Genomic DNA, 26,656 nt, shown 5'->3' with positions numbered 1-26,656 from the left:
AGACTTGAGTCTAGTTATAGGTCTAGGAGCCTAGAGGGGTGGTGGGGGTAGGTCCTGAGGAGAATCAGCATTGTCTTGCTTGGCAGCTGCCTCAGGGGAGGCCATTATTATTTCCTCAGGCAATGTAGGGTTAACCCTTCAGACAGAGGTGGAAAGGCCATTACCAACCCCAACGAGGTTGGAGAGGCCACTTCAGCTGGTAAAAAAAAAAAAACAAAACTCATCAGAATGTAGGAACTGGCCAGGCGTGGTGGCTCACACCTGTAATCCCAGCACTTTGGGAGGCTGAGATGTGGGACTCTTGAGCCTAGCAGTTCATGACCAGCCTGGGCAACATAGTGAAACCCTGTCTCTACAAAAAATACAAAAATTAGCCTGGCATGGTGGCATATGGCCATAGTCTCAGCTACTCGGAGGTGCTGAGGTGGGAGGACCACTTGAGCCCTGGAAGTCAACGTTGTAGTGAGCCAAGATCATGCCATTGCACTCCAGCCTGGCCAACAGGGTGAAACTGAAAAAAAAAAAAAAGGAGCTCAATGTTCCTGGCTTCAGGGTCTTCCCACACGTCCCCATCCCAACTTATAGAATGTCACTCTCCCAGTCACCGTGACTTATTTTACCAGTAGACACACTGAGGCCTTTTGTAATTGCACCAATCAAATGATGAAGACTGGTGTTTGATTTTCAGCAATTTTAGCCTCATGTCTACAGGAGAGAAGATCCTCTTTCAGGACATGCCTAGAAGCTGTTAGGTTACTTATGTGGAGCTTGAGCCACGAATTTGAATCCCTGAAGTCATCCTTTTTTTTTTTTAATAACTTTGCCCAACAATATTAGGAGCAACCAACCAACATTGGTATATTTCTTAGTTTTCCATAAATATTTGAAAGTACTATACGGCCGGGCACAGTGGCTCACGCCTGTAATCCCAGCACTTAGGGAGGCTGAGGCGGGCGGATCACAAGGTCAAGAGTTCGAGACCAGCCTGGCCAACATAGTGAAACCCCGTCTCTACTAAGAATACAAAAATTAGCCAGGTATGGTGGTGTGTGCCTGTAATCCCAGCTATTCGAGAGGCTGAGGCAGAAGAATCGCTTGAACCCAGGAGGCGGAGGTTGCAGTGAGCCGAGATCATGACACTGCACTCCAGCCTGGGCGACACAGCAAGACTGTCTCGAAAAAAAAAAAAAGTATTATATATAGAGTCACTTAAGTTCCTCACCTCTAAGAAGTGGTTGATTAGGAGTATCCAGTGCAGACATTTTGCATACCTCTATGAACAGTTCATTTCTTGGACAATCAGTGCTCTCTGTACTATTAAAAGGACAGCCAGGCTGGGCGCAGTGACTCATCCCTGTAATCTCAACACTTTGGGAAACTGAGGCAGGAGGAGCACTTGAGACCAGGAGTTTGAGACCAGCCTAGGCAACATACTGAAACCTCATCTCTACCAAAAAAAAAAAAACAATTTGGAGGGCTGAGGCAGGAGGATGGCCTGAGCCCAGGTATTCAAGGCTACAGTCAGCTATGATGGTGCCACTGCACTCCAACCTGTTCAAGAGTGGGACCCCATCTCAAAAATACAGAGTAGAGCCTTTAGCATTTTCAAATCTAATCAGACTAAGATCCAATTCCAGGAACCCCAAAACCAACTCAGGAAACTCATCCTTAAAATTTTGTTCCTCTAGAACCTCTCCTAGTACCAAAATCTGTCTTAGGATTTTCCAGAGAGACAGAACCAATAGAATATACACAGATGGTCACCAACTTATCATGGTTCAACTTGAGATTTTTCAACTTTAGGACGGTGTGAGAGCAATACGCATTCAGTGAAAACTTTACTTTGGATTCTGATCTCTTTACAAGATAGCAATACTCTACTGTGATCATGGGCAGTGGCGGCAAGACACAGCTCTCAGTCAGCCACGGGATCACGAGTAAATAACTGACACTGTTCAGTGTACTCTGTTCAATAAATCCCATGAGTCAGTCAACACCTTGTTATAAAACAGGCTTTGTATTAAATGATTTTGTCCAACTGTAGGCTAACAAGTGTTCTGAGCACATTTAAGTAGGCTCGGCTAAGCTCTATGTTCAGTGAATTAGGTATATTAAATACATTTTCAACTGACAATATTTTCAATTTACAATGGGCTTACTGGGATGTAACCCCACTGAAGGTTTTGGAACATATATATATATATATGTATATGCAAAGAGGGAGAGAGGATGTTTATTAGGGGAATTGGCTTACACAATTAGGGAGGCTGAGAAGTCCTACCATAGGCTGTCTGCAAGTTAGAGAGCCAGGGAAACTAGGAGCATGGCTCAGTCCAACTCTGAAGGCCTGAGAATCTGGTTGGAGTTCAGGTATCCAAGAGCAGGAGAAGATGGATGTCCCAGTTCCGGAAGAGAGAGAATTCACCTTTTCTCTGCCTTTTTGTTTTATCTGGGCCCTCAGCCAATTGGATAGTGCCTGCCCACATTGGGTGAAGTAGATCCTTACCCAGTTCACTGATTCCAATGCTGATCTCTTCTAGAAACACTCACAGACGTCCCAGAAATAATGCTTACCAGCTCTCCGGGGATCCGTAAATCCAGTCAAGTTGACACCCAAAATTAACTATCACAAACATTGTCTTGAGAGCCTGGCAGAATTATATTCAGGAAACTTATTAAGAAACTGCCATTCACTCAGCAAATATTTAATGAGCATCTACTATCCGCCAATTACTGTTTTAGGCACTGAAAGGCACTACCAATGTGTAACTCATATTGTAGATAAGAAAACAAGTAACTAATACTATTTTAATACGAGCTAATCACAATGTAAAGGTGTAAAACATAGTCCCCACCCTTGAAGAAATTTAGTCTGCTGACAATACAAATGGGTAAGCAAGTATTTGCAATACCATGTGACTTAGGCTGTTATCATCAAGTAAGTATTATTGCTGAAGATTACAGAGGGAGGCTGAAGAAAGCTACATCAAGAAGCACTGGAGTTGGCTTTGATTAGAGAAATCTCATACTCATAAACAGTCTGTTCCAAAAGCCTCAAAAGTCAAAGGGTATTATTAGTAAAGCAGGAACAAAGCTAGATGTGATTACAGATTGTTAGAGCCAACGTTAGAAGTTGCTGAAACGATGAACAAGGAGGGACAATTTTACCATAGACCTTATATGGACACATGCAGAAACTAAGTCCAGTTTTTAAAAGAACATTAAAAAGGGCAACTTTTACCATCCATTATAATTAAATTTCTCCAACAATGTCTTCATCATAATCACTAACATGTATTAAGTACCTGTGTGGCAAACATTGTGCTGATGGATTCACAGGCTTAGTCGTTCCTCCTCACCACATCCCTGAGGTAGGTGCTATTTTACCTTCATTTTACAGATGAGAAACATAAGAGGTTCAGAGATTTAAGTGATTTAATCACTTAGCTAGTGAGAGAAAGATATGGGACTTGCTCTAGTCTGTCTGACGCCACAGTCTTTGTTCTTATCCACTGTGACTGTTAGAAATCACTTAGCTCCATGTAACAAAAAACCTGAAAAACACTAAAGTTTATTGTCCTCACATAAGAAGTCCAGAGGAGTTGTTGCCTTGAGGCTGTCATCAGGGCCGCAGGCTCCTTCTCTTGCTGGTCCCTGTCGTTAATGTTTGCCTCTGGCCTCAGACGAACTCACTAAATGGCTGCTCTGTCCCACGGCATCCTATCTTCATTCCAGGCAAACAGAAAGGGAGGAGCAAAAGCTAAAAGCATTTCAGAAGGGCTTACTTTTCTATTTAAGAAGGAGGCCCTCCTCAGAAATTCCCACCTGCATTTCATTGGCAAGATCTATGCTGCTTGGCCACCCCTAGCAGCAAACGAGGCTAAGAAGTTGAGACTTTTGTTTTCCAGCTTTGACAAGTGAAAAAAGGGGAAAGTGAGTTGGATGGGTGCTGAGGAAACCAATTTATACAGTACATATACAAGTAGCCTACACAATCACTCTGCTCAATGGCACTACAGATAAAGTACGTGTTGCTATCCTAACCTACAGGGCTCACGAGATCTAGTCCTTTCTTTTTGGCCTTATATCTCTGTTCTCTTCAGCCAAACTGGGGTTTTTTGCTGTTAACATGTTCCCTTTTAAGCCCCCACCCTGTCATCCAAGTTTCACGTTCTCCCCGACCCCATTCCCAGTGTAGTAAGGCTCCTGGCATTCTGCCACTAAATGTGCATTAGTGTTAGAATAGTCTAAGCATGAAAAAATAAAAATCATAACTGTATCTCAAACAAAAAGGAATTTTTTTTATTTCTCTCCCTTAAAACAATCCAGGCCAAGTGACAGGAAGGCTCCAGAATTTTCAGTGACCTGGGTTCCCTCTATTTTGTTGCTCTGCTATCTTCCACACGCAATTTCCAGCTCAGCCAATCTCATCTACCCTGGCACCGCATATAGTAGGCATAAACAAAACAGAGAAGTGGAGAGATTGAAGTGAAGGAAATTATTTCCGCATCCTAAGTAAGCTGTAAGGTGCTTTTCCACTTTTCACCTTCCACTTGGAATTCATAGTTCTACCTGAACTTCACTAGATGGCAGCACATACATTTATAAAGTGCATGGATGGCGCCACTAAACTCTGAAAGCAGGGAAACTACAAATCCCAGCATGCATTATTAAGCACTTGACTTGCTTCCAGGCAAAGGTTGTCTCAAGTTTGTTGCTCACACCGAGTTCTGGAGAACGCCATCAGCTAGCTGCTTAAAGTAAGATTTCCTAATACTTTTGAAATGAAACTTTAGAAAGGAAAGAGGGGAGGCTTAATTTTTAGATGTTTTGTTCTGCACGTTGCCTATTTCAAAATTAATCTGAGCCGTTAGATCAGTGTAAAGATGGGTTTTTAATGAGCCTGAAACTCTGTCGTATGTATGTTTTATAAAGTAGCCCAAGAAAAAAGGATTCTTACGGTATCCTAAGTGAACATTTTTCTTCCTGGCTCTTGAAAACAGTGACTTCCTGAATATGCTGTTTGTGTCTCTCCTAATCAAAAATCAACATTTTGATTCTAACTTTTGGACTAAGGAAGCCAACATATATGGTTTTCACATTGGATATATTGAGAGGTGCCTTGTTTTACCATTTCAGGCCGTGTTTGCTCTCATTTTCTCAAAGAAATCTGTTTTTGTTTGAGATTACAGTTTATCAAATGTTAAGGCTTTGACCCCAAAATCTGGTCCCAGAAAGACAGGAAGGCCAGCTAAGGGGAGGTTTTCAGAGTGCGTAGAAAGGCTGCTCTGTGCTTCGGCAATTGTTCTGGAAGTGCTTCTTCGGGTGGCAAAGATTCCTAGCAAAACCTTTGACTGGAGGCTTTACAGGGCCATACACCCAATACCACTAATGACAGTGTTGTAAAATAGCTTTTAGTACATCATGCTTAGGATTCAAGGAGGATAAAGATAAAGTATATCTTTCTAAAGTTATACTTTAGAAACTATCACTCCATGTTGAAATTATAAACATTCCATGTTTATCTTTTGTGTAAGAAGTAAAAAAGCAAAAATTCATTGCATCAAAGTAGGTCAGGCACTGTTAAAGCCCAGCTTTCCCATCGCCTAAAAAATGTGGACAAACTCAGAGGAGGTCAGTGAGTTGTAAGCTGATCCCTGGAGCCAGTTCTTACATAATTGTGTTAGTCTGCTCCTCCAAGAAGCAGACTCCAAGATAGAATTAAATATGCAAGGATTTTATTAGGGGAAATGCTGGTGTGAGAGAGAATGAAGAGAGAACTAGGTAAGGCTGTGAGAGCCATCAGACCTCGATGCAAGTCCACCCGCGAGGGAGGAAGAGAAGGAAGCCAGGTTGAGTGGAAGCATCCCCAACAGCTGTGCAGTCTAAGAGAACGTCAGCAAGGTAGTAAGGAGCTTCTCCAGCCAGTCATCCGTTGGGGAGGAGCTCTATGTCTCCCAGAAATGGGTCTGCCTTAGTAAGCATGCATGCTTAGGCACTGGCTTGTAACAGCCCCAAGAAGGTGGTCTCAGCACAAGCTCAGAGAGGCGGCAGCAGCTGCGCCTCATTGTCCATTACTTCCTGGGGTCAGCGGTCTGCGAGGCACAGGCTCCTGGTGCCACAGTGGGGATTTAGAGAGGCCCGCAGGGCTTTGAGTACCATGAGACAATGCCAGGAGATCTTCCCTTGGACCTGCAACAAGAAGGCCTAGGTTTGAATTCATAGCTGTAAAACACTGGGCAAATAACATTTCTTTGAAATTAGCCATGTTGGTGATCAAGTCCTACCTATCTCTTATCTCTGCAACACTTCTCCAATCCACCTATCTCTCCATCCCTGCTATTTTCTCCAGCCCTGCTATTTCACCAGCACCCCCGCTAGATAACCCTAGCAGCCTCCTAATGGCACCCCATGCTCCTGCCCAGGTATGTTCTCCACAGCAGTCCTTCCAAAATACGAATCTGATCATGTCACACCCTTTCCATAAATCCTTCAGTGGCTGTTGCCTATAGGAGTAACTTGCCCTTCACCACGTGGACCTTGAACCAAGTGTGGAGGTTTGAAATGGAAGAGCATATTGGGTATAAAAAAAATAAAAAGTTTGGCTAAAGAGAGAACTGAGATAAGTTCAAAGATAAAGGACTAGGTAATATAAGCCCTTTAGGCAAGGCTATCATCCTGTACAAAATCAGGCAGATAATGGAGCAGAGTGATTGTGTAGGCTAGTTGTGCATGTACTGTAAGTTGGTTCATCAACACCATCCAACTCACTTTCCCCTATTCTTCACTTTATCAAAGCTGGAAACAAAAGTCTCAACTTCCAACCTCTTTGCAGCTAGGAGTGGCCAAGTAGCATAGATCTGGTAAACGAACAGCAGGTGGGAATTTCTGAGGTTTCCTTCTTAAATAGAAAGGTGAGGCCTCTCTGAAAGCCTTTTGGCTTTTGCTCCTCCCTTTCTTTTTGCCTGAAATGTAGATATGATGCCTTGGACAAAGCAGCCACTTTGTGAGTTCATATGAGGTCAGAGGCACACATTAATGACAGAGCCCAGCAAGACTTGGAGCCTGTGTCCTTGAAGACAGCCTCATTAGATGGTCATTTGACTCTTCTCCACCCCCAGCCTCACTACTAGCTCTTTCTCTCACCTTATGATCTATAATCCAAGCACTGGTGAAATATCTCATGCACATAAGCTCCCGTATCCGTGTTTCTCAATCTTTTAGAAATTACTGATTATGCCTGTTAATGTGTTACTACTGCATGCTTAAACTTTATAAGAGGATCAGCAGCATTGTGGGCTGGACTGTTCACATAGCAAAAGAGTCTGGAAGTCTAAGTTTAGTTCTGGCTTTCCCATTGACTGGCTCTATGACATTGGGCAGGTTTCAGCAGCTTCCTCATCTGTAAAATGGGAGTATTGGATGTGATTTGATTTTTCCATCCTTTTTTTTTCAATGAATATCTGAGACCAACTATGAAATCTTTTCAAGAGAAAAGAAAAAATCATAAGCAATTGATAGTGCAAACCTCAACAAAAGTTTATGGAAGAGAAATCAAGAAGCAGCCCTGAGTAGTAAGGACACAAATAATGTCATAGCAATGTGTGCAGGGGTCATGGAGAGAGTGATGGTGGTAGTGAGGAAACTCAGCACCAGAGGCTGTCCTCTCCAGGTACTGAAGAAAGGGTAAGGTAGGTTAAAGTGCAATATCTGGGATGGGCGCAGTGGCTCACGCCTGTAATCTCAGCACTTCGGAAGGCTGAGGCAGGTGGATCACCTGAGGTCAGGAGTTTGAGACTAGTCGGGCCAACATGGTGAAAGCCCGTCTCTACAAAAAATACAGAAATTGGCTGGGCATGGTGGCAGGCACCTGTAATCCCAGCTACTCAGGAGGCTGAGGCAGGAGAATTGCTTGAACCTAAAAGGCGGAGGTTGCAGTGAGCCGAGATCACTCCATTACACTCTAGCCTGGGAGACAAGAGCGAAACTCCATCTCAAAAAAAAAAAAAAAAATGGCCAATGTGTGTCACCAGTCATCACTTCAGTGGGTTATGGTAAATGTGTTTGATATACAAAGCTAGGTATGCGGAGTAAGCATTCTAGGAGAATTCAGATGATGGGACTACTTGCACAGAGGTGCTGTCTTCAAGTTCCTGAAGGAGCTCACTAAATTATTCTTAAAAGAGCACACCGAACTATTCATTCTAGATGTTACTGCCTGCTCAAGATCATGTTCTACAGTATAACCCATTAAACACGCATGTCTTTAGATTAAACCACAGGTTCCATTATGGGTCGACTTGATGGGAAAGTCATCATCCTGACGGCCGCTGCTCAGGGGATTGGCCAAGCAGCTGCCTTAGTAAGTTATAAGTTACTATCTTTGTTGTTTGCCTACTAACTCTTGACATATTGAATTATGTGGACTGATGCCATGGTTGTTTAATTCTGCTCTGCTTTTTTATTTTTTTACTTTTGTGCTTCTGTTGTCTTAAGTTATAAAAATAAACAAATAAATAAATAGATCCCTACTCCTGACCTCAGGCAGATGAAGGAATGAATACCTCATGTTTAGTACATGACATCACTGATAACCATTGACTCTGAGAAACTTCTCTACTTCAGTTTCTCTGCATCATAATATATTCGCTACAGAGGGCAAACAGGGTTACACAGCTTTCTGAAATTGTGTCAGTTTAGATATATGACTCCAGAGTTATAAGACAGGTTACCTTGGTCTCCTGATTTATATCAATTTCTGTTACATTATGTACTCCACTTAAGCTAATAACGGCACCTTAAGTATAACAGTACCTTAAGTATAACGGCAGGGTATGGTTTAACATTTATGAAAGCACTAGCATACTTAGTAGGAAAAGTGTTGAAACAACCAATTTTTCTCTTATTATTTGGAGTTTAGTAACTCAAACTCAGAAATGATATATAGTCTCATTACAGAAGAGCAGTATTTTGAGAGTATTGAAAACAGCTGTCATTTTTTTAAAAACGTTATTTTGTTTGATATTACTTAAAGGGACTAAGTCAGATGACAAGCACAATGTATGTCACATTGTTCTAATTAATTATAAAAATAATAACAATGGAGAAGGGGTAAGACTGGATAGTTTGAAATTCTAGCTATCTTATAGGGAAAAGAACAATGAAAATAAGATAAAGGAGAAAAAGACCACATGATGTTCCATTCATGAGCACAGTTTATTCAAGTAAACAAAGGATTTATTTGTACTTTGTGTCTACTAGGCTTTTGCAAGAGAAGGTGCCAAAGTCATAGCCACAGACATTAATGAGTCCAAACTTCAGGAACTGGAAAAGTACCCGGGTAAGCAACTCAGCAGCTTGAACTTGGAATTCAGTGTCTGCAAGGTATTATAAAGCATGGCACTCACATGTTGAAAGAAAATTCCTTAGCTACTGAGCTCCACTGCCCTGCTTTTTAGATTCTCACTCTCTGATATGAAATCTATATTTTGTGAACCTATAGACAAAAATCTGTGTACTTACATGCATAAAAAAATTTGAGGACGAATACTTAAAATCCTCTATTTAGCCAACACATTGAGGGATTCAGTTCCTAATTACAAACTTACATGTGAAAATTTACTAGTTGTTAGGTTAACTTTTCATGACAGCTTTTCATTTCTGTGCCCTCCTCCTCTAGGATAGCTCTGTCCAATAGTAACATGTTGTGAGCTGCCTGTGTAATTTTAAATTTTCTACTATCCACATTAAAAAAGTAAAAAGAAACAAGTAAAAATTAATTTAATAATATATTTTCTTTTATCCAATATATCTAAAATATAATCTCAACATGCACTCTTTAAAAAATTAATAGAATATTTTAATTTTTTCTTACTAAATTTTTTATTTAAATTATTAGAAGTTTCTTACAAACTTCAAACATTAATTTTCTCTTCTTTGCAGCTTTTCTCTTAATTTTCTCTTCTTTGAGGTATAATTGAGAAATAAAAATTGCATATATTCAAGATGTTCAACATGATGTTTTCATATATGTTGTAAAATACCTTGTGAAATGATTATCACAGTCAAGCTAATTAACATATCCATTACCTCATTTAGTTACCTCTGTGTGTATGTATGTGTGTGCTAAGAATACCTAGGATCTACCCTCTTAGCGAATTTCAAGTATACAATACATTATTAATAACTATAGTCACTGTACTGTACATTAAATCTTATAACTGCAAGAGTGTACCCTTTGACCAACATCTCAATATTTTCATACTAAACCTTTAAAATTCATGTGTATTTTACACTTGCAGCACATTTCATTTCAGACTAGCTGCATTTCAGGTGCTCAGCAGCCACATGTGGCTGGAGACAGCTCAGCCCTAAAATCACACATCATCATGAGAAACCCTAAGAGATTACCCAGATTATTAGGTGTGCACCACCACTTCTTCACCCCACTGAACCAAACTCCAACATCAAAGGATTTTAATTGCAGTTTACCCAAAGAAATCAGAACAGAGAACCTATATGAAAGTTAACCCTTACAGCAAAATAGAACAGGTTACATAATCAAACAGCAATTAGTTCCTTGAATTAGTTAATTGAATTGGAATATGTTGAATTACAATTCAAACAAGTCAAAGTAAAGCTGCTGCACTGGGAAAGCACAAAGATAAGGAAATGTTTCTCAAACAAAATTTCAAGTCTTCTCTTTCTTTATGAATCTTTTCTTTCTATATTTCCCCAAAATAAAATAAACCATATACATATTATTATAAATTATAAAATATAATACACATTATAATTATATATGTATTATGCATATATTATTATATATTATACATATACATATTAATACATTATATATTATAAATTATATTACTATATATTATATATTATGCACATTATAAATAATATGTGTATATATTTATAATGATGACTGCTGCTTTTGTTAGACACTGTTTGGAGTTTCTCAGCAACTAGCACAGTGTGTATCTCTCAGGTGCCCGCCATGCCAGATCTCTCATGTCTAGCCTTCAAGTGTGTCATCCCTTGTTCTGACCCCCTCATTTCTTCTCCTTGCAGTTTAGTCCAGAAATACATGTATTTGACTGGATACCTTTGACTAACAGAGTCATTTCTAATAAATAATGGAAATGACATAAAGGGGGAGCTCACAAATAGAAACAGTCTCTTATTCCAGAACCCTTGCTCTTCCCCACCCCTCACTCAGACAAAATTCTGCATTACTGTATAGGTACCAGCAACCCAGTCTCTGGCAGGGGAAGGATAGGCTCAAATGAGCCCATTTTCAGCTATTACTGCTGGCTTACTGAGAAACATCTAATGTACACCAGTCATTCTTTACCATAAAGCCATTACTCAGAAAGGACCCTTATTATTCAATCGGAAAATGGACAGAGAGGAAGGAAGAGGGATGGATGGGTTATTGGAGGAGTGAAGATGGACTTTAAGTTTACTAATGAGACTCTGAAGATTCTTAAGACCCTAGTAAGAAGGTCAGCAATCTATGAAGCCTAGCTGGATAGATGTTGCAATCTTCACACTTCACCCTTCAAAACAGCTAAACCTTCAAGGCTAAACACTTTTAGGAATAGTGCCTCTTGTTTTGTTTTTCAGGTATTCAAACTCGTGTCCTTGATGTCACAAAGAAGAAACAAATTGATCAGTTCGCCAATGAAGTTGAGAGACTTGACGTTCTCTTTAATGTTGCTGGGTAATTCATAACTTTTTAATTTCACTTTCCTTACAGAAAGTTTTCTATGACTTTCATTCAAAGAATTTTGATAATATGGCAAAATCATTCATTGTGAACCATGACATATTCCTTGGGAAATATGGCTAGATTTTACACAGCATTTTCATTACACATAAAATTCAGCAGGTAAGACAGCCTTAGAGTTTGACATGATCTGGGGCAAATGAGGTCTACTCAAGACAGATGGTACTGATACAAAGCTGTATTATGTGTTACAATGTATGGAAATTAAATTAAAGCAATAATTTCTGATAATCTATTTTATAGGTAGTCTTCCATCGTCATATAAGAATACACCCAGAAACATGAAACAAATAGTTAGCAAAGTTAGTTTTTGAGCATCTATTAAATTTTCAGCCAAGTAGGGGATGTAGAAATATATCATGTGGTTCCTGCTGTCATGAAACTGACATTCTGACTGAACTGGCAGAACTTTGGTACATGGAAGTCACAGCCAACAATATTTTATAATTAATTACATAATTTGGGTCCAGAGGACCAAATCAGTAAAGGTTCCAGTGTTTTGGAAGCTTCCCTCAGAAAACGTAACTTGAAAAACAGTGAAGGCTACTTTAAGGGTTTGTTTTGTTCCACCTTAACGTCTCTCGTAAAACAAACTAACATCTCTCAGTATGTTAGAACACTAGCAATATCACTTTGCTGCTCTGAGATGTTGAGACACTTGTTTTCCTTGCAATTTTGATTTCCCTTGAGAATTCTAAATCTGTGCCACCTGAGGGCACTGTTGCTCTTGAAATAGGAATCACATAGGCAAATAGGGCAGATGTTTTTTCTCTCTCTCTCTCTCTTATTTTATTTATTTATTTATTTTTCTGAAACACAGTTTGTCTTGGTTCCCCAGGCTAAAGGGCAGTGGAATGATCATAGCTCACTGCACCCTAAAACTCCTGGGCTCAAGTGGTCCTGCCTCAGCCTTCAAAGTAGCTGAGGCTGCAGGTGTGTGCTACCATGCCTAGCCCTGTTCTCCTTTATTTGTTGGTTTTTAATGGCATTGATGTTTCCAGCACAATTAATATAAAGCTTCTTATGTTCAGTGACCATACTTTTGTTTGGAAAACAAGAAGGATCTTGTTTTCAGATGACATTTCTAGCTTAAGTTGTTGGGATTCTTACTAATATAATATACTAAGTGATACTATGAATTGTTTAAAGTCTTGATAAGGGAAAGAGACAGTGGTCTAAGTCACTAAGTGACAATAAAAATAATCAGCAAATGGAATAGAAAAATTTTAATGGCAGTTATTCCTCCGTTGTTTAATCACTCTTCTAGTTTTGTCCATCATGGAACTGTCCTGGATTGTGAGGAGAAAGACTGGGACTTCTCGATGAATCTCAATGTGCGCAGCATGTACCTGATGATCAAGGCATTCCTTCCTAAAGTAAGACCACCACCGCCACCACCACCAGGATAAGCACCACATTAGGTCTCCGTACTGGGCACACAGAAGGGATTCCCACATGTGCTGAAGAGTGATAATAACTAACACAATGATTAACATGCATTGAACATTTATATCAAGGCATTTCACATAAATTAATCTATTTAACCTTCCAGCTTATCCACGCAAGGAATATTTATTAAGCACTTCATTCTAGGCACAGAAGACACACAAGTGAACTAAACAAAGTGCCTTCTATAAGGCAGGTTCCATTATTGGGGGTGAGATGGGACAATTAGTAACCAAATAGACATAGAATATGTGGCGTGGTTTTAAGTATAATGAAGAGAAAGAAGCTAGGATATCAATGAGGCCCCTCTGGACTCCACCGCGAAGGTGAAATTGTCATAGCAGTCCAAGAAATGAGACAGCTGATCATTCAGGTACCTTGGGAGATGATTCCAGGCAGAGGTAACAGCAGGGAGGCACAGGAGACTGGAATGATCGTATGAGGTAGATACTGTTATCTCATCCATTGTTCAGAAGATGAAACTGAGAGTTCAGACAACTTGCTCAAGGTCACCCAACTAGCACATGGTTAGAACCAAGATTTGAAGCCTGGACGTTAAGCCCCTTCGTGAATTTCAGTCTAGGCTCACACTCTCAGGAGGGATGTACCCTATTGCTTTTCTCTACCCTGAAGCTTCTCCCTTCGCTCTTGTTTTGATCTGAACCACAGTGGTACTGGGCAGGTGAGAGACAATGTGTGCTCAAGACAGCATTCCTCCTAGGCCTGCTTCCCTTGAATTCTCAAGCCTTCACACAACGCATCCATGTTTTAAATTTTATTTTATAAACTAGCATTAAGCACCTCTTGGTATAAATCACTATATAAAGTGTTCTAGGGGAGTATAAATATGAGCAACATACATCCCTGATTTCAAATGAGCTTATAAACCAGTAGTAGCAGACAGTGCAGGCTGAGACAATGAAAGGGGTTGAGTGGGTACAGAGCCAGCTCAACTCAAGGTTGTAAATTGAACCTAGTGAAATGCAGAAGAACCACTTTTCCCTTCCATCCCAGCTGGATTTGATGTCCTGTCCATGTCTGGGCAGGAGAAGAGCTTTGTTAATGGCACAGCAGGGCTGATATTCTACTCTGAATATTCAACCTAATGTTAAGAAGGTTCCAGATGAACATTAACAGGAAAATTAGAGAAAATGACTTAGTAATGAAGGGACTTTGAAAAATCTACTTGTTTAGTGCCTAGAAGGGATTTTTGGGTGGGTCCACAGAATGTTGAACTAGCAACTTTTTATAACAAATTTTTTTTAATGTAAGTTGCTTTTTTAGCCTCTTTGGAGTTTATGAGAAACTATATTATTTGGAACACGAATGTATTTTTGAAGACAGATCCTTTGCATAGGTTACAGGGGTAGAGCAGAGACTGTGGTACAGGAGGAAAGCTTAGGTCATCGTGGGTAAGACCGTTACACATGCATGAGACTCATTTGCAAAACCAGGCTCTAAAGTGCTTTACAAATCTTAGTAAAGGAAGTAGGTGTGGAGTACAGTGGAGCTGAAATGTAAACTTGTGTTAATTTTTAAAATATACAAACATTAACTTGCAAACTAGTGAGTTTACTTGTGATTTACAATATCTTAACAATTATCCATATGGGCCAAAAACACAGATTTGTTTTAAAAAAAAAAAACCCAAGAGATGTTAATGGCAGGAATACAGTATTAGAAGGTTCTAGTGCCTCTTGTTTAAAGTGACCTTGACAAAATCGAATCCTGGTCTTGGACTCTATCATCAGAAGTCCTTAGGTGCAGTCTGCGCCCTGCCCCTAATTGGCCATGTGCCATAGAGATGGCACTTGTACCCTCCCAGTACATATTTCTTTTAGCTAAAAAATAAGGATGATAGGTTACACAATCACTTCCAGCCATAATTATCTAGGATCCTCTGTATCATTAACTATGACACACATATCCCAAGTTAGAACTTTCCAGGGGAAGCTAGGATTTGGAGTCTAGGCAGCTCTGGAAGGTCAGCTGGTCAGAACATAGGAACACTCATAGGAAATTTTTATTCATGGATAGATACACAGGAAAGCATTCCAAGACTGGAAGATCAGTCAAAAGGCAGAGAACAAGTTGAAAATACTTTAAGAAGAGGTCAATGCAGAATCCAGGCTCCACCAGAAGAGAAGATCCATTAGGGCAAAGATTTGGGGATATCTTTGTTATTTGGGTTGGTTTGTTTGCTTGCTTTTTTCCCCCCACCTTGCTGTGTCTTAGAAGAGTCTTTAGCATATAGAGGTGCTCCGCAAACATTTGTCAAATAAATAAATGAATCAAGGTTGTTAGTCCAGCAGGAACCACTGGGGACCCAAGTGGCCAGGTTCCACCAGGGTTAGGGGCTGAGCTCTGGCCAATGGAGACAGAAGGGCTGGGTCAGAGTAAGACTAACTAGATACAGCTCCAGGGACTCTTAAGGGGTATTTCTAGCCCCTACCTAAGCTTCTGGGAGGTCAATCCTAGATAGCAGTACTATGTACCAGGCACTTGATTTTATAATCATGCCTGCCAGAGAGGGCTATTGCATGGGGAGCCAGGGAGAGCCTGACACCATGACGACAGCTCCTCACCTGGACTGGGAAGGCAGCATAGGAAGAGGCACCAACTATGGGCTCTAGAAGCAGCAGAGGGACCTTGGTTGAACTTGGTTGAATGGATAGTGCAAATGTTAGGGGGCAGCACTAACGTCTCTTAGGTGGCTTTATTCTAAGGTTTTGCCTGAGATAATATTGCATTTCTAGAGAGGACTAGAGATTGAACCTACTTAATAACCCATCTTTATGTATTAAATTGGGGTATATGTATTCTATATGTATTTTAAATGGGGAATGCTATTTGCTAAATTGGATAAGAAAGAACAATTTTAAGGCTTACTTTTCAACACCATTACACTTGGCCAACATTCTTGACACTTTTTATGAGAACCCCATTTCATTATGGTCCTCTTTATTATATAAAACACACAATTAAGTTAAACATTATTTTTTCCCCTGCTGTCTTCCTTAACTTGGTTGGGTTACAGTCAGCCTCTCCTTGTATCCACTTAGTCCATTCAGCATAGTGCCTTGGGGTTATTTTAGATTCTGTTTTTAGGGGCAATTAGTAGCTAAATCTCAGAACAAAGTCAGAAGAATATCCTAAGGAATCAATCATCTTGGCCACACCAATCCTGGATCCATTCAATTATTTACTTCCCCTTTCCTACACCTCTTTTTCTAAAAGCTGCTAAAGAAACTCATCCCAACAGAAGTCATTTTTTTCCTCTGGCCCTTTACACTGCCTATTGAGACTTCTACGTACATGTTATAATTAGTAAAGTTTGAAAACATTTTTAAATTCATAGCAGTTTTCTTTATTATATATTTATTTAGCTATAGGACAGGGCCCAGCAATCTGTGTTTTAAACTAGCACCTCAGGAGATTCTTATCCATCAACATTTATTGACTGCCTACTGTGTACACTGTCTAGGAAGACAAAACAGCCAAAGACCCTCATCTTAATAAATTCACACTTCAGTGGGGGAATTCTGAAGGTGTTCTTAGGAAACACTGCCCTAAATTGGTGAGGCCCGCCATCCCTGCAGCAACCATCTACAAGGTCCTGCCCATCCTTCCTCAGCCCTCTCCTCCTCAGCTACCCATAGACATTTCTGCAGCTCCACCTTTATCACTCTTTCCTGAACCCTGCATCAGCTTCCACTAGTCTCTGGGCACCAGAGTAATCCTTGCAATCCCCAAGTCTGAACATGCCACTTCTCCTCTGCTTTAAACCCTTCAATGTCACTGCATCACCTTCAGGGTAAAACCCAGGTTCTAAATTCAGCCCTTGTTGACCTCTGCAGCCTCATTGCTTCCACACCCTGCATTCCAGCCAGACCCAGCCCCTCCTCCCAGTTCCCAATGGAACCTTTATACCTGTGTACCCACTCCTCAAAACATCCTTTTCTTTTATTTTTCTGAATAATACTCTAATGTTCAAAATTCAGCCCATATCCTTCCTTCTCAGGAGGTCCCCTCTGAGTGTCGCCCAGCCTGAATTGCTCCCTTTCTGCCCTCACCCTGCTGTTAGATCTCTATGGAGGTCTCTGCTATGGCTGGATGTGGATTATGTCAGCCACTCTAACCAGACTGGTTGCCTCCTGTGGGCAGTAATCTCCTGGGCCTAGCACAATTCCTGGCCTCAGTAGGTATTCAAAAAATATGTGTTGAATGGAGTAAGTTTCCCAACATCAGTAACACACAATAACAACATTTATTCACATTTCATTTAAGTCAGCATTCATTCGTAGTCTTGCTGACATTCATGTACCATGGGAAGGTGGTAATCCCCCTGGGAAATGCCAGTGAGTGCAGTCACATTGCCATCATTTCCCAGCAATAGTTGATGAGGTGTTTTGGGTTCACTGTTAAGACTGCTTAATAGTGCTTAATGTGACTAGCTAATACAGTAATTAAATTCATTCTGCAAACCCTAAGAAAATGCAAATCTTTTTAAAAGGTAGTATTTTAGCCCACAAAGTGGATTTTTTTTTTTTGTATTTGTTTTGTTTTGGCAGATGCTTGCTCAGAAATCTGGCAATATTATCAACATGTCTTCTGTGGCTTCCAGCGTCAAAGGTGGGTCTGTCTCCTTCTGAGGACTGCGATGCTCATACATGCACATCATTAAGAGCTCTGCGTTTGGGAACAGGCATAGCAGAGATCATAATTTCAAGTATTGAAATGATTTCAAAACTGCTTTTTTCAAAATTGGTATTAAGTTCCTTAACCACAGATCTTTTGCTCTAGATGTGAGCCAGTGGTAAAATTAAATTAAAATGTGGGGTATTTTTGCCGTCCCTTTTATTCTTTCTAATGGACATGGAAATGAACATCAAACTGGGAGAAAGAATCATTTAACATTTAATTAATTTAAAACAGTGTATTGAGCACCAGTATGTGCTCTGCCTATAACAGAATTCACAGTCCAAAACTAGGAGCAAGGCAGCAAACATCATCTTCTCCAGTGTGATGATATATAACAAAGGTTTGTACAAAGCGCTGTCAAAATACAGGGAAATAACTGCCTGTGAGTTTGTGGAATGCTTCACAAAGACAGTTGATCTGAGCCATCAGTGAGAAGTCAAGGTGAAGGACAAGGACAGCAGTGTAAAATGTGGATTATGTCACAATCTGGCATAGTTGGATCTGTGAGTTTAAAACGAAATAGTTACTGCTGAGATAACATTTCTTCTCTTTGCAAGAATACACATATTCAACATACACAAGAGAGGAATGTAAAGAAGTGCCTAGGCCTCCTGTTTTATTGTTTTGTTTTGTTATTAATCTTCATTTTCTTTTGGAATCTGCCTAAGAGTTATGGCAACTGATGATGAGAAACTAAGACTACCAGTGTTAAGTAAGTTCAGCATTTCAATTAAGTCTCAATTAAGTTGTGCCTATACTGATATTATTTCCCTAGATCCAGAAACTGACTCTATTGAAGGAAAAAAATCTGATACCAATCTTTTCAAAAGGGGAGGAATGTGAGAGAAAGCATGAAAATGGACACTGGAAAAACTTATTTGTGTTACCTTTCTGAAGGAAAATACATTTTTTATTCCTTCAATTGTTGAACCTTTCCTCCACCCTCAGGAGTTGTGAACAGATGTGTGTACAGCACAACCAAGGCAGCTGTGATTGGCCTCACAAAATCTGTGGCTGCAGATTTCATCCAGCAGGGCATCAGGTGCAACTGTGTGTGCCCAGGTAAGTAAGGCACTGCAGGGCTATGAACTTGGCCTTCTGACACTGTGTTTGCCACCGTGAAATGTATCTATAAAAGTTTGTTTACCATATGTTATATTGTATTCTGGGGAAAAGTTCAGAAAAAAGGGGTGAGGGCTGGGCTTATTAAGATAACAGTACAGTTGTAAGTTGAGACGTAGATCCTAAGTCACTGGGAACGAGCCGCAGGCTTAAATGCTACTCATGTGTTGGACAATTCAGAAGCAAGTGGCTAAGAGACATAGTTGGCCAGGCTTGCTGTTGGGAAGCTGACCAGGGTTGACCTTTTCAGGGGAAAGATGTCAAGGGAAAGATGAAAATAGACCGTGCTCACAGGACAGCAGGGAAAAAGTAAGGGGAGTCTTCCAAAACACAAGGATCCACCAAAATCATTTGAACAACTGGGGTAGCCTATAAATAAAAAGGAGGCGTTAACCTTCCTTTATGCTATAAAAAGGGGGCTGGCAAACCATGGCCTATGGGCCACATCTGGGTCACCACCTGTTTTGTAAGCAAAGTTTTACTGAAACACTTCCACACCCAATTTGCTTATGTTATTGCCTATGGCTGTTTTCATGCTACAAAGGCAGAGTTTAGTATAATAGTTGCAACAGATAAAATGACTCTCAAAGCCATAAATATGTTTTGTCTGCCTCTTTACCAAGAAAAGTGTGCTGATCCCTCATACAAAGGAAAGAAGAAAAGCAGAACTTTCCTTTTCTCAATAACTATGGGGGTGTGTCTCATTTTCACAATAACCATAGATGTGTTTATTAAATTGATATGTACTTTTACCGGGTTCTACCAATCTAAAAGGAACTTAAGGTATCTAATAAGGATTATAATATTCTTTAAAAAGAAATTATTGCATATCCAGGATCAAGGTTTCCCTTGGTAGTGCACAACTGATATGGGGGGTGGTGTGTGAAAGGGAAACATTTCAATATGACCTGGGGACCTTTCAAACCTGAAGCGCATGCCAGAATTTAGGGAAGGAGTTCATGGAGAGAATTGTGTTGTTTAGAAAGACCCACAAGAGATTCTGATTGAATCTTCAGTTGAAACCCACTGACTTAAGGAAAACTAAACATCCCCCAAGCTACAGAATTTCAGCGATTGAAATGTTCTGTTTTATTTTCCTTGGAACAGAAATGTAAACGTGGGTAACACTAAGAAAAAGAAGAATACATGAGAGGTCATTTCACTGGGTTTTGATGTACATCCTGGCGATACTTGAGTCTAGCTATTCTTGGTGCCATTTACCCAGTGGAATAAATGGTAAAATGATTTGGAAAATGTGGTTGTTTCAGCGACTGGACTTATCAGAAGATTGGAAAATATGTTATCTAACTCTTTGGAACAAGGAACTAGCTGTGAGTCAGTGAACCAATCACAGAAGAAAACTTGAGGAGGACTGAGTATGTCTGAGATGCTGCTGATGGTTGCATAGTCACAAATCTCCAGCCAGACTTGTGTAGATCCTGGCATAGTATGTCTGTGCCATGGACACAGCTGAACCCAGTGACATTGGAATACTCTAAAGGCATGGGCTTGCTCTACAGTTCTTATTTAATAGCCATTAGTACCAGTCATATGTAAGACATGATGTTCATTTACCTCAGAGGGAGAAAGCTGTTAAAGCTGTAAGGATTTTGAAGAGACTGTTAGTGAAAGCTTGAGGTGCACACTGTTGGTAAAACTGTGGACTTTAAGGAGGCTATTGAGGAAAGTGAGGAAAATATTATTGAAAATTAGAAAAAAGAGTGTCTTTGTCATACAGTTTCAGAAAGTACATCAACACTATTGCCTGTAGTGTGAAGGTAGAAGATGTTACTAATGAACTGGGTGATCTAGTTAAGGCGATTTCTACCCCGAGTCTTGAAAGTGCTGGCTGCTTATAGTAAAATATGACAAGAGACAGATAACCAACCTAAAGAGGGGGTTCCAAAACGGAGTCAGGCTTTCTGATTTTGAAGATTTCCAGCTTCATCAGAAAAAATAGCAAATGATGCTAAAATTGAGAAATGTTTTCTGAATAAAGATCAAATCTATGGCACTCTCAGGAACATGATCTAAGGGTGAAGTATGACTGTAAAACCATTTGTTACAACCTCGGAAAGATCACATTATTTGCCAGAGTACTCTTTAGTCTGAAAAAAGGGCCCTCTAAAGAGAATGAACAGTTTATGTCAGTTAACAAAAAAGTCTGGGTAACTTGCTCTAGGAGACCATAAACTAAGTGGAATTTTAAAATGTTAGTGTTGTTCTTATTTTTCTTTTTTAAAGTAAAATAAATTAGATTAAATTATATTTTTGATTAAAAACTTGAAACTGTGGTTAAAAGTAGGCATTTGAAACAATGAAAATAGGCAAGGTGATAAGAAAAATTTAGCGCCACCTGAATTACCAAGGACTATGGTAGCCATGGGATTGTCCCCAAAGATGCCACAGTGAACTTGACAGCAAAGAATGGTTTTGAGATCACTGAGGCAAACTGGCTCCTTAAGCTGGCAAAGTGCTTGTATGATTTTACCTACATCTCAGGGTTATTGTGAGGATTAGCTGAGATCATATGCATAAAAGTATTTAAAATCCATAAAGCATCATATAAATGCAATGTGACTAAAATATATGTCCTTGAGAATGCTGGGTGATTCATCCAGAGTCCCTACATAGTGTCAAAAAGAATCATAGTCTGTGTTTTTAAAATCATAGAAATGTTATTGAACAAATTATAAGCCTATTAAATAAGAGGCCTCAGGCAGGCAGCTGTAAAGTTGTCATTTTAAGTCAAGCAGAAGAATTTCACTGATTATCATATGGAAAGGAAGTTTAGTTATCGATTTCTTTTTCAGTTTAAGTGAGTAACCAAGCTGAATATCCCCCTTTGATTTAGGAACGGTTGATACGCCATCTCTACAAGAAAGAATACAAGCCAGAGGAAATCCTGAAGAGGTATATCTAGCATTTAAAATGTATGTAAACCTTTGGTTAATAAATGCCCTCTTCTATACCTATAACAGACAAATTCATAGAGACAGAAAGTGAAATGGTAGTTGCCAGGGGTTTGGAAGGAGGGAAATGAGTAGTTAATGCTTAATGAGTAGAGAGGTTCCATTTTGTAAGATGAAAAGAGCCCTGCTTAGGAAGCTGAGGCTGGGGGATCGCATGAGCCCAGGAGTTTGAGGTACAACAGTGAGCTATGATCACAACACTGCACTCCAGCCTGGGCAACAGAGCAAGACTCTGTCTCTAAGAAAAAATAATAATAATAAAAATAAGAGTTCTGGAGATGGACAGTGGTGACGGGGGCACAACAGTGTGAATGTACCTAACACTATTGAACTGTACACTTAAAATGGTTAAGATAGTAAATTTTATATTCTGTATACTTTACCACAACTTTTGAAGATGAAAAAATAATGCCCTCATCCTTTAATATTAGCTTTCTGATCTGTCACAATATCTGTGGGTTTTAGTATAACACAAACAATTTGAGTAACTTTGGCAAAAGAATCACCATAACCCTAGTTGATTATTCATCAAGGCAGCAAGCCAGTGGATTCTCTTGCCTTTAACTCCTTGAAGAAGATGCAGGTGAGCACATACAGCTGCTTCCATCACTGATGTCTAGTATGGTCTCTGGTCACAGGCACGGAATGATTTCCTGAAGAGGCAAAAGACGGGAAGATTCGCAACTGCAGAAGAAATAGCCATGCTCTGCGTGTATTTGGCTTCTGATGAAGTAAGCACTATTCTTCCCAAGGAGTTCATCACCCTCAATCACATTTGGCCACAATTTGCTCATCAAAATAATATCATTTTAGAGAGTTTATGGCATATATATGCTAAGATGCTACATTTATAAGATACGGATAAGTTCTCATTTAATTTGCTCAAAGAAAGACCACTTCGATCTGAGCCACTAATTCTTCCTTATTCAGCTTTACATAAAATCTTGTAGCAAACAAAATGGAGGACTAAAAAAGTTAAAGTGCTCAATTTTCTGAGAGACAGTTCCTTTCAAAAAGTATAACTGGGGAAACCCTGATGAAATGCAAGTCAAACAATTGAACCTCCAGGATTATAAGAGCTTTAAGTGAAATGGGGAGAGGATTAAGCAGATTTGTGTTCAGTGGACACAGAACTGGCATGTGGTGTTTTAGTTTTACTTGTGACTTGTTTGGGAGAATTCCACTGACTCTTTTTTCTTTATTAATTCTTACTTGTGGCCGGGCATGGTGGCTCATGCCTGTAATCCCAGCACCTTGAGAGGTCAAGGCAGGAGGATCACCTGAGTTCAGGAGTTTTAGACCAGCCTGGCCAACATGGCGAAACCTCATCTCTACTAAAAACAGAAAATAGCTGGGTGTGGTGGCGGGCGCCCATAGTTCCAGCTACTCGGGAGGCTGAGGCAGGAGAATTGCTTGAACCAGGGAGGCGGAGGTTGCAATGAGCCGAGATTGTGCCACTGCACTCCAGCCTGGGCGACAGAGCGAGACTCCATCTCAAAATAAATAAATATTTTTAAAAATTCTTCACTTGTTCATCATCGTGTATGGAAATTCCTAATTTAATCTCTTCCACTTTGCATCTGTTTAACAGTTTTTTCCTTAATGGCTATTGTTTACTTTTAAATGGCTTAAGATGAAAGCAAAAATGATGTTTATAAGGTACAGAGCACAAGAACGTCCTCCTCTGTTTTATGTCTCTGAATACTACAGGAACAAGGAACTGTAATGTGTGAGAAGAGGGAAGGAAAGGGGACTAGGCAGGAGTGAGGAGGGAACAACTGATAGCTCCTCTTCCCAGTAACTTGGTGCAAACCAAATAGTTGGTGAATGTGACAAACACAGGGATTGAAATGCTTCCGTGACAGCGCAGTTTCTTCTCAGAACTTCTCCCAAATATTAACAAGAATTGTTAATAGCTGGGGAAATTAATAGACAAATGTTTAATGGAGAAGCACATGAGCCTTTGTGATTTCTCTGAATCCATATCTTCAGAAGAGCTCATTTGATTTGGGTACTGCTGATAAGCTAAATTACCCTTAGTTAGCCAGAGCTTAGGTTACAAAATATTTGGAAGTGTTCTGGCTTGAAATGTGCTACAAAAGTACCTTTGGCTTTTTAGAGGTTTCCAGAGGAGTTCATATGTGTAACAGAGCTTGTCTTTTAAAAGAACTTGGGGGAGTTGGAGGTATTTCTTTGGTGAAGTGACTAGTAACTCCCTAGTTTACCTACTTTATATTATCAGCTTTTATATATTGAACTCTTAAAATTTCTCTATTCATTATGATGTCCTTACTTCTTCTTCCATTGTTTCAGGCTTTAGATGAATTTAGACTGTTTGAGTCTTTATTATCCATTTTAAGTTAAAAGATTTTTAAACTTCTACCAAAAAGATCACTTCAGCCTTATTTAGAAAATGAAAAATTTATGGGAATAAACCAGCAATTATTTTTTAAATTCCTTAGTTTTATAAAGATTTGGATATCTGAAACTAATACAGAGTATTTTTATAGCTTAATAGATTATAGTTATTATTATTCATGTAAATTTTTAAAACACATTTAGTGTGCTTCAGCTCCTAGAATTATCCACTTATAATTGATCAATTAAATATATGCTGTCTTTTTTTAAAAACTGGTCATTAATATGACCATTTTATGACTGATAAACTTATGTTCAAAAGCTTATTAGTGGCATAAAACTTAGCTAGTTTTGAATAGTTCTGAGTTTCAAAATGAAAATGTGCTTTTAGCCTATATCCTAATTTGGGGAATGGCTATACATCACTGTTCCTTAATTTGGGGATTCTGAGACCAAATACCTAACAGTGACAGGTGCTTAGACACCAGCCAGAGGCCATTTAGTTCCAGATCACAGGACATTCAGCAGTTCTAAATCAACCAAACATTAATTTGGATTTCCCTGAATTAAGTGTTTAAGTAAGGTTTCCTGTTAGGACAAGAGTAAACTGTTTAGTTATCCTAGTCATAGAAAAATTTGAAAATACAGCCTGTATCAAACCTGGTTAATTGTTCTATCTCCTTGTGTTTATCACTGCAGTCTGCTTATGTAACTGGTAACCCTGTCATCATTGATGGAGGCTGGAGCTTGTGATTTTAGGATCTCCATGGTGGGAAGGAAAGCAGGCCCTTCCTATCCACAGTGAACCTGGTTATGAAGAACACTCACCAATCATCTCCTTCCTGTTAATCACATGTTAATGAAAATAAGCCCTTTTTAATGATGTCACTGTTTGCAAGAGTCTGATTCTTTAAGTATATTAATCTCTTTGTAATCTCTTCTGAAATCATTGTAAAGAAATAAAAATATTGAACTCATAGCAAGAGAATAGTTTTTAAAATAAATCCCGATTTGTAAGCATCTGTCTTAGTCACTTTGGGCTGCTATAACAAATTACCATAGATGGAGTGTCATAAACAACAAACATTTATTTTTCAGTCTGGAGGCTAGGAAGTGCAAGATCAAGGTGCCAGCAGATATGGTATCTGGTTAGGGCCCACTTCCTGATTTGCAGATGGTCCTCTTCTTGCTATATCCTCACATAGCAAGAGCAGAGGAAAAAAAGCGAGCTCTTATGTGTCTTTTTATAAGGACACTAATCCTGTTCATGAGGGCACTACCCTTATGACCTGATTACCTCCCAAAGGCCCCACCTCCTAATGTATCATATTGCAGGTTAGGATGTCAACACATGACTTTGGGGTGATACAAATAGGCCATTGCAGCATATACAATTAAAATGTAAATATGAAGAAAAAAGGAAGTTTTCGGGTTTTTTTGTGGGGGGTGGAGGTTAAGGAAGAAGATAGTAATTTCAGGACTAGGCATGGTAGCTCATGCCTATAATTCCTGCACTTTGGGAGGCCAAGGCAGGAGGATCACTTGCTGCCAGGAGTTCGGGACCAGCCTGGTTAACAGAGAGAGGCTAAGGCAGGAGGATTACTTGAGCCCAAGAGTTTGAGGCTTCAGTGAGCTGTAATCATGCCACTGCACTCCAGGGTGACAGAGCAAGACCCTGTACCTAAATAATAATAATAATAATAATTTCTACTTTATTTTTCAATATTCAAATATTTTTATATAATTCTGCATTATTGTGTATGTAGATCCTAATTTTAAAATTTTACACCATCATAAATGAACAAAGGTAGGAAGGAGTTTGGCTTCAATAGCTTACAGTAAAAGGAGTAAAGGAGTTCAGCCTCAAAACGATATTGTTGACCTGTTATGTTATGAAAAATAATCCAGTGTTTATACTTAACGGATGCCACCCCTTATTAATTATTTACTATTTTCTTAGTCTAACTAAACAATCTTTATTAAAATAAGCAATGATACTTGACATGGGCCTAAGAAATATATAGTTAGCTAACTGACAATATTGTCAATTAGAGGGATTTCCTTTTTAAATTAAGTACAGATTTCTTCACCAAACTCCAGGATAACAGAAAAGAGGACATAAAATTTGGACATAGTCTCTGGACAAATAAATGTAAAGTTAAATATAAATCATGCAACAGGAAACAAACGAAATTAAAGAAAATAAATTTTTCAAGAAAAGTAAATTTATGGATGATAATTCTGTAACATTGTCAGGGCAAAG

The 26,656-nt window shown here is 39.4% G+C and overlaps 1 protein-coding gene across 2 annotated transcripts; it reads left to right on the top strand.

Moving 5' to 3' along the window:
- Positions 1 to 4,669: 4,669 nt before the first annotated feature.
- On the top strand, positions 4,670 to 25,415 carry BDH2 (3-hydroxybutyrate dehydrogenase 2). 2 transcript variants are annotated; one of them, XM_002815016.5, is made up of 10 exons: positions 4,670 to 4,760; positions 8,271 to 8,362; positions 9,262 to 9,340; positions 11,632 to 11,728; positions 13,062 to 13,170; positions 17,812 to 17,872; positions 18,890 to 19,003; positions 21,918 to 21,976; positions 22,674 to 22,766; positions 25,093 to 25,415. In XM_002815016.5, exons 2-10 carry the CDS (start codon positions 8,291 to 8,293, stop codon positions 25,144 to 25,146), a joined length of 738 nt encoding a protein of 245 aa, XP_002815062.1. In that variant the 5' UTR covers positions 4,670 to 4,760; positions 8,271 to 8,290; the 3' UTR covers positions 25,147 to 25,415. The 2 variants fall into 2 exon arrangements, 1 of the variants encoding a protein (XP_002815062.1); XR_008524231.2 differs by having other exon boundaries at positions 4,701 to 4,760; positions 21,918 to 21,996.
- The last annotated feature ends 1,241 nt before the right edge of the window (positions 25,416 to 26,656 follow it).

This window comes from Pongo abelii, chromosome 3 (assembly GCF_028885655.2).
Source record: "Pongo abelii isolate AG06213 chromosome 3, NHGRI_mPonAbe1-v2.0_pri, whole genome shotgun sequence".
NCBI classification, from domain to species: Eukaryota; Metazoa; Chordata; class Mammalia; order Primates; family Hominidae; genus Pongo; species Pongo abelii.
The sequence above is the reverse complement of the archived record's forward strand: the minus strand, read 5'-3'. Positions and strand labels throughout refer to the sequence as shown.